Source organism: Trachypithecus francoisi, unplaced genomic scaffold (genome assembly GCF_009764315.1).
Source record: "Trachypithecus francoisi isolate TF-2019V2 unplaced genomic scaffold, Tfra_2.0 Lachesis_group20, whole genome shotgun sequence".
Lineage (NCBI taxonomy): Eukaryota > Metazoa > Chordata > Mammalia > Primates > Cercopithecidae > Trachypithecus > Trachypithecus francoisi.
The window spans coordinates 7,345,116-7,365,429 of record NW_022681466.1 but is presented as its reverse complement, the minus strand read 5'-3'; the positions used below and the strand labels follow the sequence as shown (position 1 = coordinate 7,365,429).

The window sequence follows — 20,314 nt, the reverse complement described above, 5'->3', positions numbered from 1 at the left end:
GAAGAGGGAGGCGCACAGGGGACACACAGGAAGGTTTCCCTCCCTCCCTTTCTCTTCTCTTTTCTCTTTCTTTTTCTTTTTTTTTTTTTTTTTTTTTTTGACAGGGTCTCACTCTGTCCCCCAGGCTGGAGTACAGTGGTACAGTCTCAGCTCACTGCAATCTCCGCCTCCCTGGCTCAAGTGATCCTCCCACCTCGGCCTCCCCAGTAGCTGGGACTATAGGCTTGTGTCCAACAACACACCCTGCTAATTTTTGTATTTTTTGTAGAGACGGGGTTTCACCATGTTACCTAGGCTGGTTATTATTATTATTTTTTTTTGAGATGGAGTTTTGCTCTTGTCGCCCAGGCTGGAGTGCAATGGCGTGATCTCAGCTCACTGCAACCTTTGCCTCCCAGTTTCAAGCAATTCTCCTGCCTTACCCTCCCGAGTAGCTGAGATTATAGGCATGCGTCACCATGCTCAGCTAATTTTGCATTTTTTTAGAGACAGGGTTTCACTATGTTCGTCAGGCCGGTCTCAAACGCCTGACTTCAAGTGATCCACCCACCTCGGCCTCCCAAAGTGCTGGGATTACAGGTGTGAGCCACCACGGCTGGCCGTCCAGGCTGGTCTTGAACTGCTGGACTCAAGTAATCCACCTGCCTCAGCCTCCCAAAAGTTCTGGGATTACAGGCATGAGCCACTGTGCCCAGCCTCTTTTCTTTTTCTTTAGAAACAGGGTCTCATTTTGTCACCCAGGTTGGAGTGCAGTGGCATGATCATAGCTCATTGCAGCATTGAACTCCTGCCTCAAGCCATCCTCCTGCCTCAGGCTTCCAAGTAGCTGGGACTACAAGCACAAGCCACCACACCCCGCTAATATTTTCATTTGTGTAGAGATGGAGTCTCTCTGTGTCGCCCAAGTTGGTCTCAAAATCCTGGGTTCAAGTGATCCTCCCACCTCAGCCTCTGAACATGCTAGATTACTGAGCCCCTGAGCGCAGCCACACAGGAAGGTTTCTGACAGCAAAGTGCAGGGGTGCGGTGAGAGAAAAGCAGAAGGCAGAGGATGCATGCTGAGGGCTTGTGGGTAGATGCTTGCCGTGGTCCAGTGCCCTTAGGCCTGGGCATGCTCCGAGGGCCTCTGGAGTAGGCCTGGGAAAGGCTGTGCCCCACACCTTAGCTTGAGAACAGGGGGCCCTCGGGCCTTTGGATGGCGCCAGCAGGTGTCAGGTCTGTGGGTTTTATCGCAGCCCAGCATGTCTTCGCCTGTTGGTCTTCTTAGCTAGCTCTTATGCAAACATTTCCGAAAGGTGACCTCTCACCTATCCTCAGAACCGTCAGTCTGGCCACAGGGCAGGATTCACACCTGATCAACCTTTGTGTCCCCACAGGACTTTGGGCCTGGCACAGGAAGGTTTATTGTTTTATTTCCATTTATTTATTACTATTTTGCAGAGACAGGCGCTTGCTACATTTTCTAGGCTGGTCTTGAACTCCTGGGCTCAAGCGAGCCTCCCTCCCTAGCCTCTCAAAGTGCTGGGATTACAGGTATGAGCCACCACACCTGCATTTTTTTTTCTTTTTTTTTTTGAACAGGGTCTCACTCTGTCATTCAGGCTGGAGTGCAGTCGTGCAAGATCAGCTCACTGTAACCTTGAACTCCTGGACTCAAGCAATCCTGCCACCTCAGCCTCTCAAGTAACTGGGACGACAAGCGTGTGCCACCACACCTGGATAATTTTTTAATTTTTGTAAAGACGGGGGTCTCACTATGTTGCCCAGGCTGGTCTTGAACTCCTAATCTCAAGCAATCCTCCTTCCTTGACATCCCAAAGTGCTGACATTACAGGCATGAGCCACCACACTTGGCTTTCGCAGGGAGGTTTAAAGCAGCCACAGGGTGCCCCCTCTGCCCAGGCCAGAGGTCAGGGCAGACAGAGCACAGTCAGCCCAGATGCTCTCCTCCCAGTTCCCTCTGTGAATAATGAGCACGTATGACTTAGAAAATCAAGACAGGCCGGGCGCGGTGGCTCAAGCTTGTAATTCCAGCACTTTGGGAAGCCAAGGAAGGTGGATCACGAGGTCAGGAGCTCAAGACTAGCCTGGCCAAGATGGTGAAACCCTGTCTCTACTAAAAATACAAAAATTAGCTGGGTGCAGTGGCAGGCGCCTGTAATCCCAGCTACTCAGGAGGCCGAGGCAGGAGAATCGCTTGAACCCGGGAGGCGGAGGTTGCTGTGAGCTGAGATCATGCCACTGCACTCCAGCCTGGGCAACAGAGTGAGAGAGTGAGACTCCGTCTCAAAAAAAAAAAAGAAAATCAAGACAAAAAAAATTTTTTTTTTTGAGACGGGGTTTTGCTCTTGTTGCCCAGGCTAGAGTGTAATGGCGTGATTTCTGCTCACAGGAACCTCCACCTCCCGGGTTCAAGTGATTCTCCTGCCTCAGCCTCCCAAGGAGCTGGGTTTACAGGCGTACACCACCACGCCAAGCTAATTTTGTATTTTTAGTAGAGACAGGGTTTCTCCACGTTGGTCAGGCTGGTCTTGTACTCCTGACCTCAGGTGATCCTCCTGCCTCAGCCTCCCAAAGTGCCGGGATTACAAATTGTGAGCTACCACGCCCAGCGACAAAAATGTTTTAAGAAAAAAAAAAAACACACAAAAAACAGGTTGTGATGCAAGTTATAAGAGGAGTAGTAAACTAGCCAGTGCCTGGTAACAGGCTACTTCCTCTGAGGCCTGAGTAGCTTCAGGTTCAATTTTTTTGGCGAGAACCCACCAGAGGTGGTGGTATATGTCTTCTTCTTGCCTCACATCAGAGGTACATGATGTCTGCCCTTCTGATTTTTATCACGGTGACATTGATCAGACTGGCCCAGGCACTGCCAGCGGGTCACTCCATCACAATGATCCCATCAAAATGTTTACTAATGATTTTGACCACTAGTGAGGACTGTTGCCTGGATTTTTTATTTTGTCAGGGCTTTTAAAGTGATGACTTTGAATTTACATATTTCTCCTGCGTTCATTCGCTGTGACTCTTCTCTAAAGAACTTTCCAGGCCGGGCGCGGTGGCTCACACCTGTAATCCCAGCACTTTGGGAGGCTGAGGTGGGCAGATCACAAGGTCAAGAGATTGAGACCATCCTGGCCAACATGGTGAAACCCCATCTCTACTAAAATTACAAAAATTAGCCAGGCATGGTGGCACACACCTGTAGTCCCAGCTACTCAGGAGGTTGAGGCAGGAGAATCGCTTGAACCCGGGAGGTAAAGGTTGCAGTGAGCTGAGATCATGCCACTACACTCCAGCTGGCGAGAGAGTGACACTCCATCTCAAAAAAAAAGAACTTTCCTTCATCAACCATTTGGTTTCCACTACAGGCAATCCATACAGAAATGGCAGAATAGGGCCTGGTGCCAAGATCACGCCACTGCACTCAGCCTGGACAGCAGACCAAGACTCTGTCTCAAGAAAAAAAAAAAAAAACAGCAATAAGAATCAGAAGCAGGCAGGGCTACTTGGGAGGCTGAGATAGCAGAATCACTTGATCCAGGGAGTTGGAGGTTGCAGGGGGCTGAGATCGCACCACTGTACTCCAGTCTGGCGACAGAGCAAGGCACTGTCTAAAAAAAAAAAACGGTGGCTCACGCCTGTAATCCCAACACTTTGGGAGGCTGAGGTGGGCGGATCACGAGGTCAGGAGATCGAGAGACCATCCTGGCTAACACTGTGAAACACCGTCTCTACTAAAAAAACAAAAAATTAGGCCGGGCGCGGTGGCTCAAGCCTGTAATCCCAGCACTTTGGGAGGCCGAGACGGGCGGATCACGAGGTCAGGAGATCGAGACCATCCTGGCGAACACGGTGAAACCCCGTCTCTACTAAAAATACAAAAACTAGCCGGGCGACGTGGCGGGCGCCTGTAGTCCCAGCTACTCGGGAGGCTGAGGCAGGAGAATGGCGTAAACCCGGGAGGCGGAGCTTGCAGTGAGCTGAGATCCGGCCACTGCACTCCAGCCTGGGCGACAGAGCGAGACTCCGCCTCAAAAAAAAAAAAAAAAAAAAAAAAAAAAATTAGTCGGGTGTGGTGGCGGGCGGCTGTAGTCCCAGCTACTCAGGAGGCTAAGGCAGGAGAATGCCATGAACCTAGGAGGCAGAGCTTGCAGTGAGCGGAGATCACACCTCTGTACTCCAGCCTGAGCAACAGAGCGAGACTCTGTCTCAAAAAAAAAAAAAAAGGAATCAGAAGTAAGGCTCGGTTTGGTGCTGCATGCCTGTAATCCCAGCATTTTGGGAGGCCAACGCAGGCAGATCCCTCATCCCAAGATAATGACACCTTGTCTCTACAGAAAATTTTTTTTTTTTTTTTTTTTTTTTTTGAGACGGAGTCTTGCTCTGTCGCCCGGTCTGGAGTGCAGTGGCCGGATCTCAGCTCACTGCAAGCTCCGCCTCCCGGGTTCACGCCATTCTCCTGCCTCAGCCTCCCGAGTAGCTGGGACCACAGGCGCCCGCCACCTCGCCCGGCTAGTTTTTTGTATTTTTAGTAGAGACGGGGTTTCACCGTGTTCGCCAGGAGGGTCTCGATCTCCTGACCTCGTGATCCACCCGTCTCGGCCTCCCAAAGTGCTGGGATTACAGGCTTGAGCCACCGCGCCCGGCCCAGAAAATTTAAAAAGTAGCCGAGTGTGGTGGTGCATGCCTGTGGTCCCAGCTAATCAGGAGGCTGAGGTGGGAACCTCATGAGTCTAGGAGGTGGAGGTTGCAGCGAGCTGTGATCATACCACTGCACTCCAGCCTGGGTGACAGAGAGACATCTTGTCTCAAAAAAATTTAAAAAAATTTTTTTAAGACTCAGATTAAGAGCTGACAGACAAATTCAAAAAGATCTAAGCAAACTGCCTCACCTCAGACCTGGTGCGTTAGGCCTTGAGAAATTAGTGGTTTCTCTCTCTTCACTTCCCCATGGGGGACCATCTCTTCACTGTACCTGTCTCTTTTTTTTGAGATGGAGTCTCACTCTGTCATCCAGGCTGGAGTGCAGTGCAATGATCTTGGCTCACTGCAACCTCTACCTCCCTGGTTTAAGTGATTCTCCTGCCTCAGTCTCCTGAGTAGCTGGGACTACAGGCATATGCCACCATGCCCAGCTGAGTTTTGTACTTTTAGTAGGGACGGGGTTTCGCCATGTTGGCTAGGCTGGTCTCGAACTCCTGACCTGCCACCCTGTCTTTGAGTTGGCACCATGTGGCCAGTCCACTCTGAATTGAATCCTCAAGAGTCCTTGAACTTGTGGGCTGATTTGGAAGAAACATTAACCCCGATGAGACACTGCTGTCGGGTCACGAGCCCATTCCTCACTGACTGCCCCAAAGACTGCCCCAGCTCAGGCCCCAGGAGGAGAAAAGGGGTGTGAGGCCACAGCTCACCCTGCTGGTGCTGGAGCTCCCCGAGGACAATGTACAGGGAGCCCACCTGGGCGTGGAAGGGCTCCACCAACTTGGTACAGACAAGAACCTGGTGTTGATCGGATCCGTGCTGAGCCATCAGTGTTACTCTGGACTGGATCATGTCATAGAGGCACAACCTGGAAGGCAGAGGAAATGCAATAATTTCCATCCATATGTAGAATCACCACCACGTGCAAAAGGTTTGCACAGCCAAGAAATCTATAGAAAAGTGTTCAGCCTCAGCCTCATCAGAGAAATGCAAATTGCAACAACAAACCAGAAAAAAATTTTTCAGTCTACATTGTAGAATGCGAAGGAATTCCTTTTAATTTTCATCCCCTTGCCTTTAATTTTCTTAATGTTATATTTTGATAAGCAGAAGCTTTTAATTTTGTTGATGATCAGTTTATTCATAGTTTATTCATTTTTTTCTTTTTTTTTTTTTTGAGATGGAGTCTTGCTCTGTTGCCCAGGCTGGAGTGCAGTCGTGCAACCTTGGCTCACTGCAACCTCCACCTCCTGGGTTCAAGCAATTCTTGTGCCTCAGCCTCTTGAGTAGCTGGGGTTACAGGTGCCTGCCACCAGGCCTAGCTAATTTTTGTATTTTCAGTAGGGAAGGGGTTTTACCATGTTGTCCAGGCTGGTATCCAACTCCTGACCTCTAGTGATCCACCCACCTCAGCCTCCCAAAGTACTGGGATTACAGGCGTGAGCCATCACACCCGACCTTTTTTTTTCTTTTATGACTTTTGCTTTCTATGTCTTGTCTAAGAAATCTTTTTTTCTTTTCTTACTTTCTTTTTTTTTCTGTATCCCAGCCTGCAGCTTTGACCTTCCAGGCTGCTCAAGCAATCCTCCCATCTCAGCCTCCTGAGTAGCTGGGACTATAGGTACTTGCCACCACACCTGGCTAATTTTTTTTTTTTTTTTGAGATGGAGTCTCGCTCTGTTGCCCAGGCTGGAGTGCAGTGGCACTATCTCAGCTCACTGCAAGCTCCGCCTCCTAGGTTCATGCCATTCTCCTGTCTCAGCCTCCTGAGTAGCTGGGACTACAGGTGCCTGCCACCACGCCCGGCTAATTTTTTTCTATTTTTAGCAGAGATGGGGTTTCACCATGTTAGCCAGGATGGTCTCGATCTCCTGACCTTGTGATCCGCCCGCCTTGGCCTCCCAAAGTGCTGGGATTACAGGCATGAGCCACCACGCCTGGCCTACACCTGGCTAATTTTTTAACTTTTTGTACAGATGGGGTTTTGCTACGTTGTCCATGCTGGTCTAAAACTCCTGGGCTCAAGCGATCCACCTGCCTCAGCCTCCCAAAGTGCTGGGATTACACTCATGAGCCACTGTGCCTGGCCATCTTTTCTTTTTCAATATGGGCTATAAACACTATAAAAAAACAAAACAAAACAAAAAAAAATTTGCCTACTCAAGGTTGTAAAGATATTTTCCTGTTTTCTTGAGACATTGCAGTTTTAGCTTATAATCTACGACACAGTGTAAATTTTTTTTTTGCATGTTGTGAAGTAGAAATCAAGATGTTTTCCCCTACCATATTAATATCTAGCTGGGCGTAGTGGCTCATGCTGGTAATTCCAGCACTTTGGGAGGCCAAGGCAGGTGGATCGCTTGAGTCCAAGAGTTCAAGACCAACCTGGCAACATGTTGAAACCCTGTCTCTACTAAAAATATAAAAAATTTGCCAAGCATGGTGTGGTCCCAGATACTTGGGAGGATCACCAAGATGGGAGGATCACTGGAGCCCAGGAGGCAGAGGCTGCAGTGAGCTGAGATCATACCACTGCACTCCAGTCTGGGCAACAGAGCAAGACTCCGTCTCAAAAAAAAAAAAAAAAATATATATATATATATATAGGTTGGGCATGGTAACTCACATCTGTAATCCTAGCACTTGGGAGGCCGAGGCAAGAGGATTGCTTGAGCCCAGGCATTAGAGATCAGCCTGGGCAACAGACCAAGACGCCATCTCTAAAATTTTTTTTTTTTTAATTAGCCAGGTACAGTGGTGCACACCTGTGGTCTCAGCTACTTGGGAGGTTGAGGGGTCAAGGCTGCTGTAAGCCATGATCATGCCACTTGTACTTCAGCCTGGGCGACACAGTGTCAATATCTAGTAGCTCCATTTGTTGAAAGGACTATCCTTTCCCTACTGAATTACCTTGATGTCTTTATTGAAAATCAATAAAGCCGGGCACGGTGGCTCACGCCTGTAATGCCAGCACTTTGGGAGGCTGAGGCGGGCAGATCACAAGGTCAAGAGATGGAGACCATCCTGGCCAACATGATGAAATCCCATCTCTACTTAAAAAAATACAAAAATGGCCGGGCGCAGTGGCTCAAGCCTGTAATCCCAGCACTTTGGGAGGCCGAGATGGGCGGATCACAAGGTCAGGAGATCGAGACCATCCTGGCTAACACAGTGAAACCCCGTCTCTACTAAAAAATACAAAAAACTGGCCGGGCGCGGTGGCTCAAGCCTGTAATCCCAGCACTTTGGGAGGCCGAGACGGGCGGATCACGAGGTCAGGAGATCGAGACCATCCTGGCGAACACTGTGAAACCCCGTCTCTACTAAAAAATACAAAAAACTAGCCGGGCGAGGTGGCGGGCGTCTGTAGTCCCAGCTACTCGGGAGGCTGAGGCAGGAGAATGGCGTGAACCTGGGAGGCGGAGCTTGCAGTGAGCTGAGATCCGGCCACTGCACTCCAGCCCCGGCGACAGAGCAAGACTCCGTCTCAAAAAAAAAAAAAAAAAAAAAAAAAACTAGCTGGGTGAGGTGGCGGGCGCCTGTAGTCCCAGCTACTCGGGAGCCTGAGGCAGGAGAATGGCATGAACCCGGGAGGCAGAGCTTGCAGTGAGCTGAGATCCGGCCACTGCACTCCAGCCTGGGCAACAGAGCGAGACTCTGTCTCAAAAAAAAAAAAAAAAAAAAAATTAGCTGAGTGTGGTGGTGCGCACCTGTAATCCCAGCTATTTGGGAGGCTGAGACAGGAGAATTGCTTGAACCCAGGAGGCAGAAGTTGTAGTGAGCCAAGAGCACGCCACTGCACATTCCAGCCTGGGTGACAGAGCGAGACTCCTCTCAAAAAATAAAAATTAAAAAAAAAAAACAAAAATTAGCTGGGTGTGGTGGTGCAAGCCTGTAATCCCAGCTACTTGGGAGGCTGAAACAGGAGAATTGCTTGGGAGGCTGAGACAGGAGAATCGCTTGGGAGGCTGAGACAGGAGAATGGCTTGAACCAGGGAGTTGGAAGTTGCAGTGAGCCAAGCTTGAGAAACTGTACTCCAGCCTGGCAACAGAGCAAGACTCCATCTCAATAAAAAAAAAAAAAAAAAGGCTGGGTACGGTGGCTCATGCCTGTAATCCCAGTACTTTGGGAAGCCGAGGTGGGCGGATCACGAGGTCAGGAGATGGAGACCATCCTGGCCAATATGGTGAAACCCCGTCTCTACTAAAAAAAAACAAAAATACAAAAAAAAATTTAGCCAGGTGTGGTGGCGGGCACCTGTAGTCCCAGCTACTCGGGAGGCTGAGGCAGGAGAATGGTGTGAACCTGGGAGGCGGAGCTTGCAGTAAGCCAAGATCCTGCCACTGCACTCAAGCCTAGGCAACAGAGCGAGACTCTGTCTCAAAAAAAAAAAAAAAAGAAAGAAAATCAATAAAGTATTGGCTAAGTAGGCTGGGCGCAGTGGCTCATGCCTGTAATCCCAGCACTTTGGGGGGCCGAGGCGGGTGGATTACGAGGTCAGGAGTTCAAGACCAGCCTGGCCAAGATGGTGAAATACCATTTCTACTAAAAAATTTTTAAAAATTAGCCAGGTATGGTGGCAGGTGCCTGTAATACCAGCTACTCAGGAGGGTGAGGCAGGAGAATCGCTTGAACCCAGGAGGCAAGAGGTTGCAGTGAGCCGAAATCACGCCACTGCACTCCAGCCTGGGCGACAGAGTAAGACTCCATCTCAAAAAAAAAAAAAAAAAAAAGGTTGGCTAAGTAAATGATGCAATATCACCACAGTGAAACAAAATGGAACTATTCAAAATGATGATGGGGCTCTACATGTCTGACATGGAACTAGGTCTACCATACACAGCTAAGTAAACAAATGCTACAGTACAGTAATACAATAGGATCTCATCTAGGTTAAAACACTGCTTTCTTCTTTTTTTTCTTTTCTTTTTTTTTTTTTTTTGAGGTAGGATCTCACTCTGTCATCCAGGATGGAGTGCAGTGGTGCAATCTCGGCTCACTGCAACCTAGACCTCCCAGGTTCAGGTGATCCTCCCACCTCAGCCTCCCCAGTAGCTGAGGCTACAGGTGCACACTGCCATGCCTGGCTAATTTTTTTGTATATTTTGTAGAGACAGGGTTTCACCATGTTGCCCAGGCTTGTCTCAAACTCCTGGACTCAACCAATCCTCCTACCTCAGCCTCCCAAAGTGCTAGGATCACAGATGTGAGCCTCCACACCCAGCCTTTAACTAGGTTAAAATACTTTTTTTTTTTTTTGAGACTGAATTTCACTCTTGTCACCCAGGCTGGAACGTGATCTTGGCTCACTGCCACCTCTGCCTCATGGGTTCAAGCAATTCTTCTGCCTCAGCCTCCCAAATAGCTGGGATTACAGGTGCCTGCCACCACACCTGGCTAATTTTGGTATTTTTTGTAGAGACAGGGTTTCACCATGTTGGCCAGGCTGGTTTTGAACTTCTGACCTCAGGTGATCTGCCCACTTTGGCCTCCCAAAGTGTTGGGATTACAGGCGTGAACCACCACACCCGGCCTAGGTTAAAATACTACTTTCTCTTTTTTTTTTTTTTTCGAGACAGAGTCTCACCCTGTCCCCCAGGCTGGAGTGCAGTAGTGCAATCTCAGCTCAGTGCAACCTCCACCTCCTGGGTTCAAGTGATTCTCCTGCCTCAGCCTCCTGAGTAGTTGGGATTATAGGCACCCACCACCAAGCCCGGCTAATTTTTGCACTTTTAGTAGAGACGGGGTTTCGCCATTTTGGCCAGGCTGTTCTCAAACTCCTGACCTCAGGTGATCCGCCTGCCTCAGCCTCCCAAAGTGCTGGGATTACAGGCGTGAACCACCACACCTGACCTAGGTTAAAATACTTCTCTATGTATGTACACATGTCTCTAAGATGGTCCCCTGTGATTCTCACTCCCTAATATTTACATCCTTGTGCATCCTCTACGATGCTGAGTAAGGCTGACCTGTGTAATCAGTAGGATACTGCAGAAATGATGGAGACTGACTTTGGAAGCTAAGTCATGAAAGACATTGTGGTTTTCACCCTGCTCTTTCTCTTGGTCACTGCTTCTGGCAGAAACTGCTGTGTTATCAGGACCCTCACACAGAACTACAGAGAAATCCACATTGTCAGGAACTGAGTTATCTTGCCAAGAGCCAGCACTACTTTGCCAAACGTGAACAAGCCACCTTGGAAGTAGAGGTCCTGGCCCCAGTCAAGCCCCCAGATAACTGCAGCCCTAGCCAACATCTGGATGCCACTCCCATGAGCGACCCTGAGCCAGATCCAAACCACTCTCAAATTCCTGACCCATAGTAACTATGAGACAATAATTATTTTAAATTTGGGGGAGGCCGAGCACAGTGGCTGAGCACAGCACTTTGGGAGGCTGAGTCAGGAGGATCACTTGAGCCCAGGAGTTTGACACCAGCCTTGAGAATATAGGGAGACCCTGTTTCTATGAAAAACTAAAATTGTGTGTGTGGGTAATTTGTTACACAGCAATATATAACTGATAAATAACTGAAAAAGTATATACGTATATATGTATATCGGGTGTCTCTATATCCACCCACATATACAAACACATACACATGGAAGAGCACATCAAGATAATCACCAAAGGTTAACAGTGGTTGTCTGGGCAATGAGATTATGGGTGACTTTTCCTTCCTCTCTACACCTTTATGGACTATCTACACTTTTTACAGTGAATATTAATTTTTTCCGTGTATATATATACACATATATGTGTATATAGATTCATTTTTATTTTTTATTTTTGAGATGGAGTTTTGTTCTTGTTGCCCAAGCTGGAGTGCAATAGCGCAATCTCAGCTCGCTGCAACCTCCACCTCCCAGATTCAAGCAATTCTCCTGCCTCAGCCTCTCGAGTAGCTGGGATTATAGGCACACGCCACCATGCCAGGCTAATTTTGTATTTTTAGTAGAGACACGGTTTCTCCATGTTGGTCAGGCTGGTCTCAAACTCCCAACCTCAGGTGATTCACCCACCTCGGCCTCCCAAAGTGCTGGAATTACAGGCATGAGCCACCGCTCCTGCCTTAGCCTCCTGAGTAGCTAACTATTTTTTTGGGGGGAGTAGAGAAAGACATTTAACCATCACCCTTAACAGTGAAAAAAATAAAAAAAACCATTCTCACCTGCCGAATGTTCTCAGTGTGCCCCCATCAGGAACTTGGCCTGCACTGACCTCCCAGGGGAAGTAATAGGTCCCAGGTTTGGGCAGCATCATGGGCTCCTATAACCAAACAGTTGAGATGGATTTTGAAGTTTCCTGATAAATCAGATAGACTACAAAACAGACATTAGCAGATATATGAGACCAACAGCATCTTGAAGACTAATTCCAGTGGGCAGTGTTTTAAAATTAAAAAAAAAAAATTTTGCCAGGCACAGTGGCTCATGCCTATAATCCCAGCACTTTGGGAGGCCGAGGCAGGTGGATCACGAGGTCAAGAGTTTGAGACCAGCCTGACCAACATGGTGAAACCCCGTCTCTAGGCCGGGCGCGGTGGCTCAAGCCTGTAATCCCAGCACTTTGGGAGGCCGAGACGGGCGGATCACGAGGTCAGGAGATCGAGACCATCCTGACTAACACGGTGAAACCCCGTCTCTACTAAAAAATACAAAAAACTAGCCGGGCGAGGTGGCGGGCGCCTGTAGTCCCAGCTACTCGGGAGGCTGAGGCAGGAGAATGGCGTAAACCCGGGAGGCGGAGCTTGCAGTGAGCTGAGATCCGGCCACTGCACTCCAGCCTGGGCGACAGAGCGAGACTCCGTCTCAAAAAAAAAAAGAAACCCCGTCTCTACTAAAAACACAAAAATTAGCTGGTGGCGTGTGCCTGTAATCCAAGTTACTCAGGAGGCTGGAGCAGGAGAATTGCTTGAACCCAGGAGGTGGAGGTTGCAGTGAGACGAAATCGTGCCACTGCACCCCAGCCTGGGTGATAGAGCAAGATGCCGTCTCAAAAATAAATAAATAAATAAATAATTGATATAATATGCATTCATGTATTAGAAACAAACAAAAACAAACCACGGCCGGGCGCAATGGCTCGTGCCTGTAATCCCAGCACTTTGGGAGGCTGAGGTGGGTGGATCACCTGAGGCCGGGAGATCAAGACTAGCCTGAGCAACATGGAGAAACCCCGTCTCTACTAAAAATACAAAATTAGCTGGGCATGGTGGCTCATGCCTGTAATCCCAGGACTTGGGGGGCTGAGGCAAGAGAATCGCTTGAACCCAGGAGGCAGAAGTTTCAGTGAGCCGAGATCATGCCATTGCACTCCAGCCTGGGCAACAAGAGCAAGATTCCATCTCAAAAAACAAAGCAAAACAACCAAAACCAAACAAACATAGACCAGCCCTGACAACATAATGAGACTTCATCTCTATGAAAAAATGAAAACATTAGGCCAGGCACAGTGGCTCATGCCTGTAATCCCAGCTCTTTCGGAGGCCAAGGCGGGTGGATTCCTTGAGACTAGAATACGGGACCAGCCTGGGCAACATGGCAACACCTCATCACTACAAAAAAAAATACAAAAATTAGCCAGGTGTGGTGTCTCTCACCTGTAGTCCCAGCAATTTAGGAGGCTGAGGCAGGAGCATCACTTCACCACAGGAGGTTGAAACTGCAGTGAGCTATGATCACACCACTACACTCTAGCCTGGTCAACAGAGTAAGACCCTGTCTCAAAATAATAATAAACTAAAACAATATTTAAAAAGCTGCTGGGCGCAGTGGCTCATGCCTGTAATCCCAGCACTTGGGGAGACCGAGGAGGGCGGATCACCTGAGGTCAGGAGTTTGAGACTAGCCTGACCAACATGGAGAAACCCCGACTCTACTAAAAATACAAAATTAGTGGGGTATGGTGGCACACCCAGCTACTAGGGAGGGTGAGGCAGGAGAATTGCTTGAACCTGGGAGGCGGAGGTTGCGGTGAGCCGAGATTGCGCCATTGCACTCCAGCCTGGGCAACAAGAGTGAAACTCCGTCTCAAACAAACAAACAAACAAAATTAAAAAGCTATGTGTGGCCCAGAATGGTGGCTCACACCTGTAATCTCAGTGCTTTGGGAGGCCAAGGTGGGAGGACTGCTTGAGGCCAGGAGTTCAGGACCAGCCTGAGAACAAAGCAACAGCCTGACTTTACAAAAAAGAAAAAAATGTGGCAGGCTAGAAACACATGTAGTACCAGCTACTCGGGTGGCTGAGGTGGGAGGATAGCTGGAGCCCAGGAGTTCGAGGCTGCAGTGAGCTATGAGAACATCACAGAACTCCAGCCTGGATGACAGAGGGAGGCTCTGTCTCTAAAAAAATAAAAAGTCCGTGCACGGTGGCTCACGCCTGTAATCCCATCACTTTGGGAGGCCAAGGTGGGCAGATCACCTGAGATCAGGAGTTTGAGACCAGTCTGGCCAACATGGCGAAATTCCATGTCTACTAAAAATACAAAATTAGGCCGGGCATGATGGCAGCACCTGTGATCCCAGCTACTCGGGAGGCTAAGGCATGAGAATCGCTTGAACCCGGGAGGCAGAGGTTGCAGTGAGCTGAGCTCACACCACTGTACTCCAGCCTGGGCAACAGGGAGAGACTCAGTCTAAAATAAAATAAAATAAAATAAAATAAAATAAAATAAAATAAAAAGCTATGTGGAGAAGTACTGTTCCACTCCAATCTCTATGTAACCCATTCCTTCCAATCCCATAAAACAGGGGTTTAGAAATGAGTACATGGTACATTTTTCAGCTTTGTGGGCTATATGATCTCTGTTACAATTATAGACATGCATTCAAACGATAACAGAGATATGTTCTCAGAAATGCAGTTAGGTGATTTCATCATTGTGTGAACATCACTGTGTACTTACACAAACCTAGATGGCACAGCCTACTGCAGCCCTGGTGCCATATGGTGGAGCCTATTGTTCGCAGGCTATCAACCTGCACCATGTGTGGCTGTACAGAACACTGGAGGCAACTAGCACAATGGTATCTGTATATCTGAACATAAGCAAACATAGGAGAGAAAATGGTAAAAAAAATGGTAAATAGTAAAAAATATGGTGTCATATAATCTTTTGGGCCACTGTGTATATGCGCTCTGTCATTGACCCAAATGTGTGTATGTGGCATGTGCCTGTACAAGGTCTCACTCTGTCACCAAGGCTGGAGTGCAGTAGTGGGATCATAGCTCACTGCAGCCTCAAACTCCTGGACTTAAGTGATTCCCCTTGCCTCAGTCTCCCAAGGGACTACAGGTGCGTACCACCACATCTGGCCACCTTCAACTATTTATTTATTTATTTTGAGATGGAGTCTCACTCTGTCACCCAGGCTGGAGTGCAGTGGTGTTATCTCGGCTCACTGCAAGCTCTGCCTCCCGGGTTCACACCATTCTCCTGCCTTAGCGTCCTGAGTAGCTGAGACTACAGGTGCCCGCCACCATGCCTGGCTAATGTTTTTGTATTTTTAGTAGAGACGGGATTTCACCATGGTAGCCAGGATGGTCTCGATCTCCTGACCTCGTGATCTGCCAGTCTCAGCCTCTCAAAGTGCTGGGATTACAGGCTTGAGCCACCGCGACCGGCCTGATTATACTTTTTTCTTTCTTTTTGAGATGGAGTCTCACTCTGTCTGCCACGCTGGAGTGCAGTGGCAAGTTCTCAGGGTCACTGTAACCACCACCTCCCAGGTTCAAGCGATTCTCCTGCCTCAGCCTCCTGAATAGCTGGGACTACAGGCATGTGCCAATGTGCCCGGCTAATTTTTGTATTTTTAGTAGAGACGGGGTTTCACCATGTTGGCCAGGCTGGTCATGAACTCCTCACTTCAGGTGATCCACCCACTTCGGCCTCCCAGAGTGTTGGGATTATAGGCATGAGCCACCTTACCCGGTCTCTTTTTTTTTTTTTTTTGAGCCAAGGCAGGCAGATCACTTGAGGTCAGGAGTTCGAGACTAGCCTGGCCAACATGGTGACACACCGTCTCTACTAAAAATACAAAAATTAGCCAGGCATGATGGCGGGCGCCTGTAATCCCAGCTACAAGGAAGGCTAAGGCAGGAGAATTGCTTGAACCCGAGAAGCAGAGGCTGCAGTGAGCCGAGATCATGCCACTGCACTCCAGCCTAGGCGACAGAGCGAGACTCTGTCTGAAAAAATAATAAACAAATAAATAAGTAAATAAAACTATGATCAATGCTTGAGCCTAAGAGTTTGAGGCTGCAGTGAACTATGGTTGAGCCACTGCATTCCAGTCTGGGTGACAGAGTTTTGTCTCAAACAAAACAAAACAAAGCAAAACTATGATCAAATACATGTGTATGCTTTTTCTCCTATTAATCACTTGTGTGGTATTCTTGTCAAAAATGCATCATCTGAATCTAATCATGAAGAAATATCAGACAAATCTGAATTAAGCGACATTCTACTGCAGGGGCCAAGCGGCCCTCTGAAGTTTCGCGGCAAAAAATCAACTTGCAAAAGGCAGAGTAATAGTCAAAAAGGTGTACAAATTTATGTAACATGTACATGTGGGAGCCTTCAGAAGGAAGACCCAAAGATACAGGAGAAAGGTATGATCTAATGCTGATAGACTGAGTGGGGAGGCCCAGCAAGGCCTGTCTAGATTCTTTTTTTTTTTTTTTTTTTTTTCTGAGACGGAGTTTCGCTCTGTCACCCAGGCTGGAGTGCAGTGGCCGGATCTCAGCTCACTGCAAGCTCCGCCTCCCGGGTTCACACCATTCTCCTGCCTCAGCCTCCCGACTAGCTGGGACCACAGGCACCCGCCACCTCGCCCGGCTAGTTTTTTGTATTTTTTAGTAGAGACAGGGTTTCACTGTGTTAGCCAGGATGGTCTCGATCTCCTGACCTCGTGATCCGCCCGTCTCGGCCTCCCAAAGTGCTAGGATTACAGGCTTGAGCCACCGCGCCCGGCCCTGTCTAGATTCTTCTTGGCTTCTTGGAGCAGGCATTCCTTCCTTCTGGGTGTGGGGCAGGACCCTCTCTGGAATGGGGTCTTATGGCCTACAGTCAAACAAGGTAGGTCAGATCATTTCTTTCTGGCCAGTTTTTATACCAAAAGATGGAGGGAAAGTTAAGAGTAATATATTTAGGTTTCTTGTTTGTTTGTTTGTTTTGTTTTTTGTTTTTTGAGATGGAGTCTTACTCTGTTGCCTAGGCTGGAAAGCAGTGGTGCAATCTCGGCTCACTGCAACCTCTGCCTCCCAGGTTCAAGCAGTTCTCCTGCCTCAGCCTCCCGAGTAGCTGGGACTACAGGCAAGTGCCACCTCGCCCAGCTAATTTTTTTTGTATTTTTAGTAAAGATGGGGTTTCACTGTGTTAACCGGGATGATCTTGATCTCCTGACCTCGTGATCCACCTGCCTTGGCCTCCCAAAGTGCCAGGATTATAGGCGTGAGCCACCGCACTCAGCCTATATTTAGGGTTTTATAGCTGGCTTTGGGGGTAAAGGACTCTGTTTTCTATGACCTGCCTTGGGGAAGAGGATTCTAACGTCTCTGGCTAGCCTTGGGGGAGAATGGGCCTGAGGGAGAGGAGGGCAGAAGGTAAAAAAAAAAAACTTGCTTTGTGGGTCGCTTCTGAGGCCTTCATTTTGGGGTATTGTTTTCTGAGACCCAACACTACAAACCAACGGGCTTATACACTTCAAAAGTGTTAATGTCAGCCAGCCAGGCGCGGTGGCTCATGCCTGTAATCTCCGCACTTTGGGAGGCTGAGGCAAGTGGATCACATGAGGCCAGGAGTTTGAGACCAGCCTGGTCAACATGGTGAAACCTTGCCTCTAATAAAGACACAAAAATTAGCCAGGTGTGGTAGCGCATTCCTGTAGTCCCAGCTACTTGGGAGGCTGAGGCATGAGAATCATTTGAACGCAGGAGGCGGAGGTTGCAGTGAGCTGAGATCATGCCACTGCACTCCAGCCTGGGTGACAGAGGAAGACATCATCTCAAAAAAAAAAAGTGTTAAAGTCACAGAAGAAAAGTTCTTTGTTCTAGTCTTGTAATTCTCGTGTAAATTTGAAATTATTTCAAAACAAAACCAAATTTAGCTCATCTAAGTCTTTTCTATTCAATGCTGAGTACACCCACTATCATTACATTAAGAGCAATTGGTTTCCTAGAATACTAGACCCAGAAGGTCAGCTGTCAAGTAGCCATTTGTTCATGCCACAAAGATTTCCTGAGCACCTTTAGTGGGGCAGGCACTGTGCCAGGTACAGAGAATAGACACCCTCCCTACTGTTGAAGGGGCCTGAGATCAGCACCTTAATAAGACAAATGAGGATCCTGAGGTCCTAGTGGTTAAGAGTGTGTATTATAGTTCTGTTATTCAAATGATGAATGTTATGCATCTTTGTAGTTTTACTTTTTTTTTTTTTTGAGACGGAGTCTCGCTCTGTCGCCCAGGCTGGAGTGCAGTGGCCGGATCTCAGCTCACTGCAAGCTCCGCCTCCCGGGTTTACGCCATTCTCCTGCCTCAGCCTCCCGAGTAGCTGGGACTACAGGCGCCCGCCACCTCACCTGGCTGGTTTTTTTGTGTGTTTTTTTAGTACAGACGGGTTTTTTTTTTTTTTTTTTGAGACGGAGTCTCGCTCTGTCGCCCAGGTGGGAGTGCAGTGGCCGGATCTCAGCTCACTGCAAGCTCCGCCTCCCAGGTTTACACCATTCTCCTGCTTCAGCCTCCCGAGTAGCTGGGACTACAGGCGCCCGCCACCTCGCCCGGCTAGTTTTTTGTATTTTTTAGTAGAGACAGGGTTTCGCCGTGTTAGCCAGGAGGGTCTCGATCTCCTGACCTCGTGATCCACCCGTCTCGGCCTCCCAAAGTGCTGGGATTACAGGCTTCGGCCACCGCGCCCGGCCTAGAGACGGGGTTTCACCGTGTTAGCCAGGATGGTCTCGATCTCCTGACCGCGTGATCCACCTGTCTCGGCCTCCCAAAGTGCTAGGATTACAGGCTTGAGCCACCGCACCCGGCCTGTAGTTTTACTTCAGAGAAAACCAAAGTCATAGTATTACACAGACTACAGACAGGCTAGGTGCGGCGGCTCACGCCTTTAATCCCAGCACTTTGGGAGGCCGAGGCAGATGGATAAACTGAGGTCAGGAGTTCGAGACCAGCCTGGCCAACATGGCAAAATCTGTCTCTACTAAAAATACAAAAATTAGCTGGGTGTAGCGGCGAGCCCCTGTAATCCCAGCTACTTGGGAGGCTGAAATAGGAGAATCGCTTGAACCCAGGGGGTGGAGGGTGCAATGAGCTGAGATCATACCACCACACCGCAGCCTGGGCAACATAGCGAGACTCCGTCTCAAAAAAAAAAAAAGTGACTAGAGATGATTCAACAAATCCGTGAATCTCCCTTGTCCACAATCCCACTGGGCAGAACTTTTTTTTTTTTTTTTTCCTGTAGAGATAGGGTCTCACTATGTTGTCCAGGATGGAGTGCAATGTCACAATCTTGGCTCACTGCAACCTCCACCTCCGGTGCGCAAGCTACCATCCCATCTCAGCCTTCAGAGGAGCTGGGACTACACGCGCATGCCACTACACTCAGCTAATTTTTTGGTATTTTTTGTAGAGATGGGGTTTTGCCGTGTTGCCCAGGCTGGTCTTCAACTCCCGGGCTCAAGTGATACGCCCGCCTCGTCCTCCTAAAGTGCTGGGATTCCAGGCATGAGCCACCGCACCCGGCCCTACACTAGGTTTTAACAGTATTTAAGTGTGCATTTCCCACTTTGATGATGATAATGGCGAAAGCAAAGAAGTCTGGATTCCAAGACCTCTAGTAACTGCGAGGTTGGGGGAGAAAAATGTCTGGTTTCCCAGACAGAGGGCTTAGAGCAGCACTGCCCGCTCGGCCTCATTCTAAGTCCGCGTCCACCCCTTAAACAGCGGGCAGCGCTCACAATCCCACACCCAGGGCCCCGGAGCCCACGCCTCTGCCAGTAAAGACGCCATTATTTTAACAAAAGGTAACTAGAGCCTCTCCCCAAAGAGACTTTGGTTCCCGTCCCATTCTCCTCCAATCCGGGTGGATTTGGCAAAAGCGCAAATGACCCTCCCTAGCAATTCCGCAAAGCCCGTCTCCCGCTCCAAGTTCTTGAGTTTCCCCGACCACTCTCATTTCAGAGAGGCCTAGAGACACAGACCCGGAAGCGGGGCGGAGGCGGGCGGGGGGGAGGGGGCGGCAAGCGCAGACGCAGTCCCTCCTCAGCCTCGTTGTCCCGCCCCTTCCCAAGGCCCCAGCCAACCTGTTCTGGGCGTCGCCGGGTCCTCGGATTTCCTCTTTCCGCCTCGCGTGGTCACGTGACGGGAGAGGGGGCGGGATACAAAAAGTGCTTTACTTTCCCTCTCCCTGAACGCCCCGCCGGGCAATTTCTTGACCTTTGGAGCCCCTTTCCCGAGGATCCGCTCGGGAGCCTCCCCTGGCCAGGAGCAGGGGATTCGTCTGCCCCGCGACCGGCCCCAGTCACGCCGCGGACATCGCCCCCTCTGTCTGGGCCGTTGTCACTCACGCGCCGAAGGGCCGCGGAGAAAGAAGGGGC

General features: G+C 49.2%; 1 protein-coding gene across 2 annotated transcripts in view; it reads right to left on the bottom strand.

The window, feature by feature from the left end:
* TEN1 (TEN1 subunit of CST complex) overlaps positions 1-20,314 on the bottom strand; it is a 24,062-nt gene extending 3,748 nt beyond the window's left edge. The window contains exons 1-4 of one of the 2 annotated variants that reach the window (XM_033182253.1): positions 20,021-20,159; positions 14,616-14,748; positions 11,879-11,976; positions 5,418-5,575 (exon numbers count right to left, since the gene is read on the bottom strand). In XM_033182253.1, the coding sequence (XP_033038144.1) occupies positions 5,418-5,575; positions 11,879-11,970 (250 nt within the window). In that variant the 5' untranslated portion in view covers positions 11,971-11,976; positions 14,616-14,748; positions 20,021-20,159. Of the gene's footprint in view, positions 1-5,417; positions 5,576-11,878; positions 11,977-14,615; positions 14,749-20,020 lie in introns of both variants that reach the window. The other variant, XM_033182252.1, reaches the window with a different exon arrangement.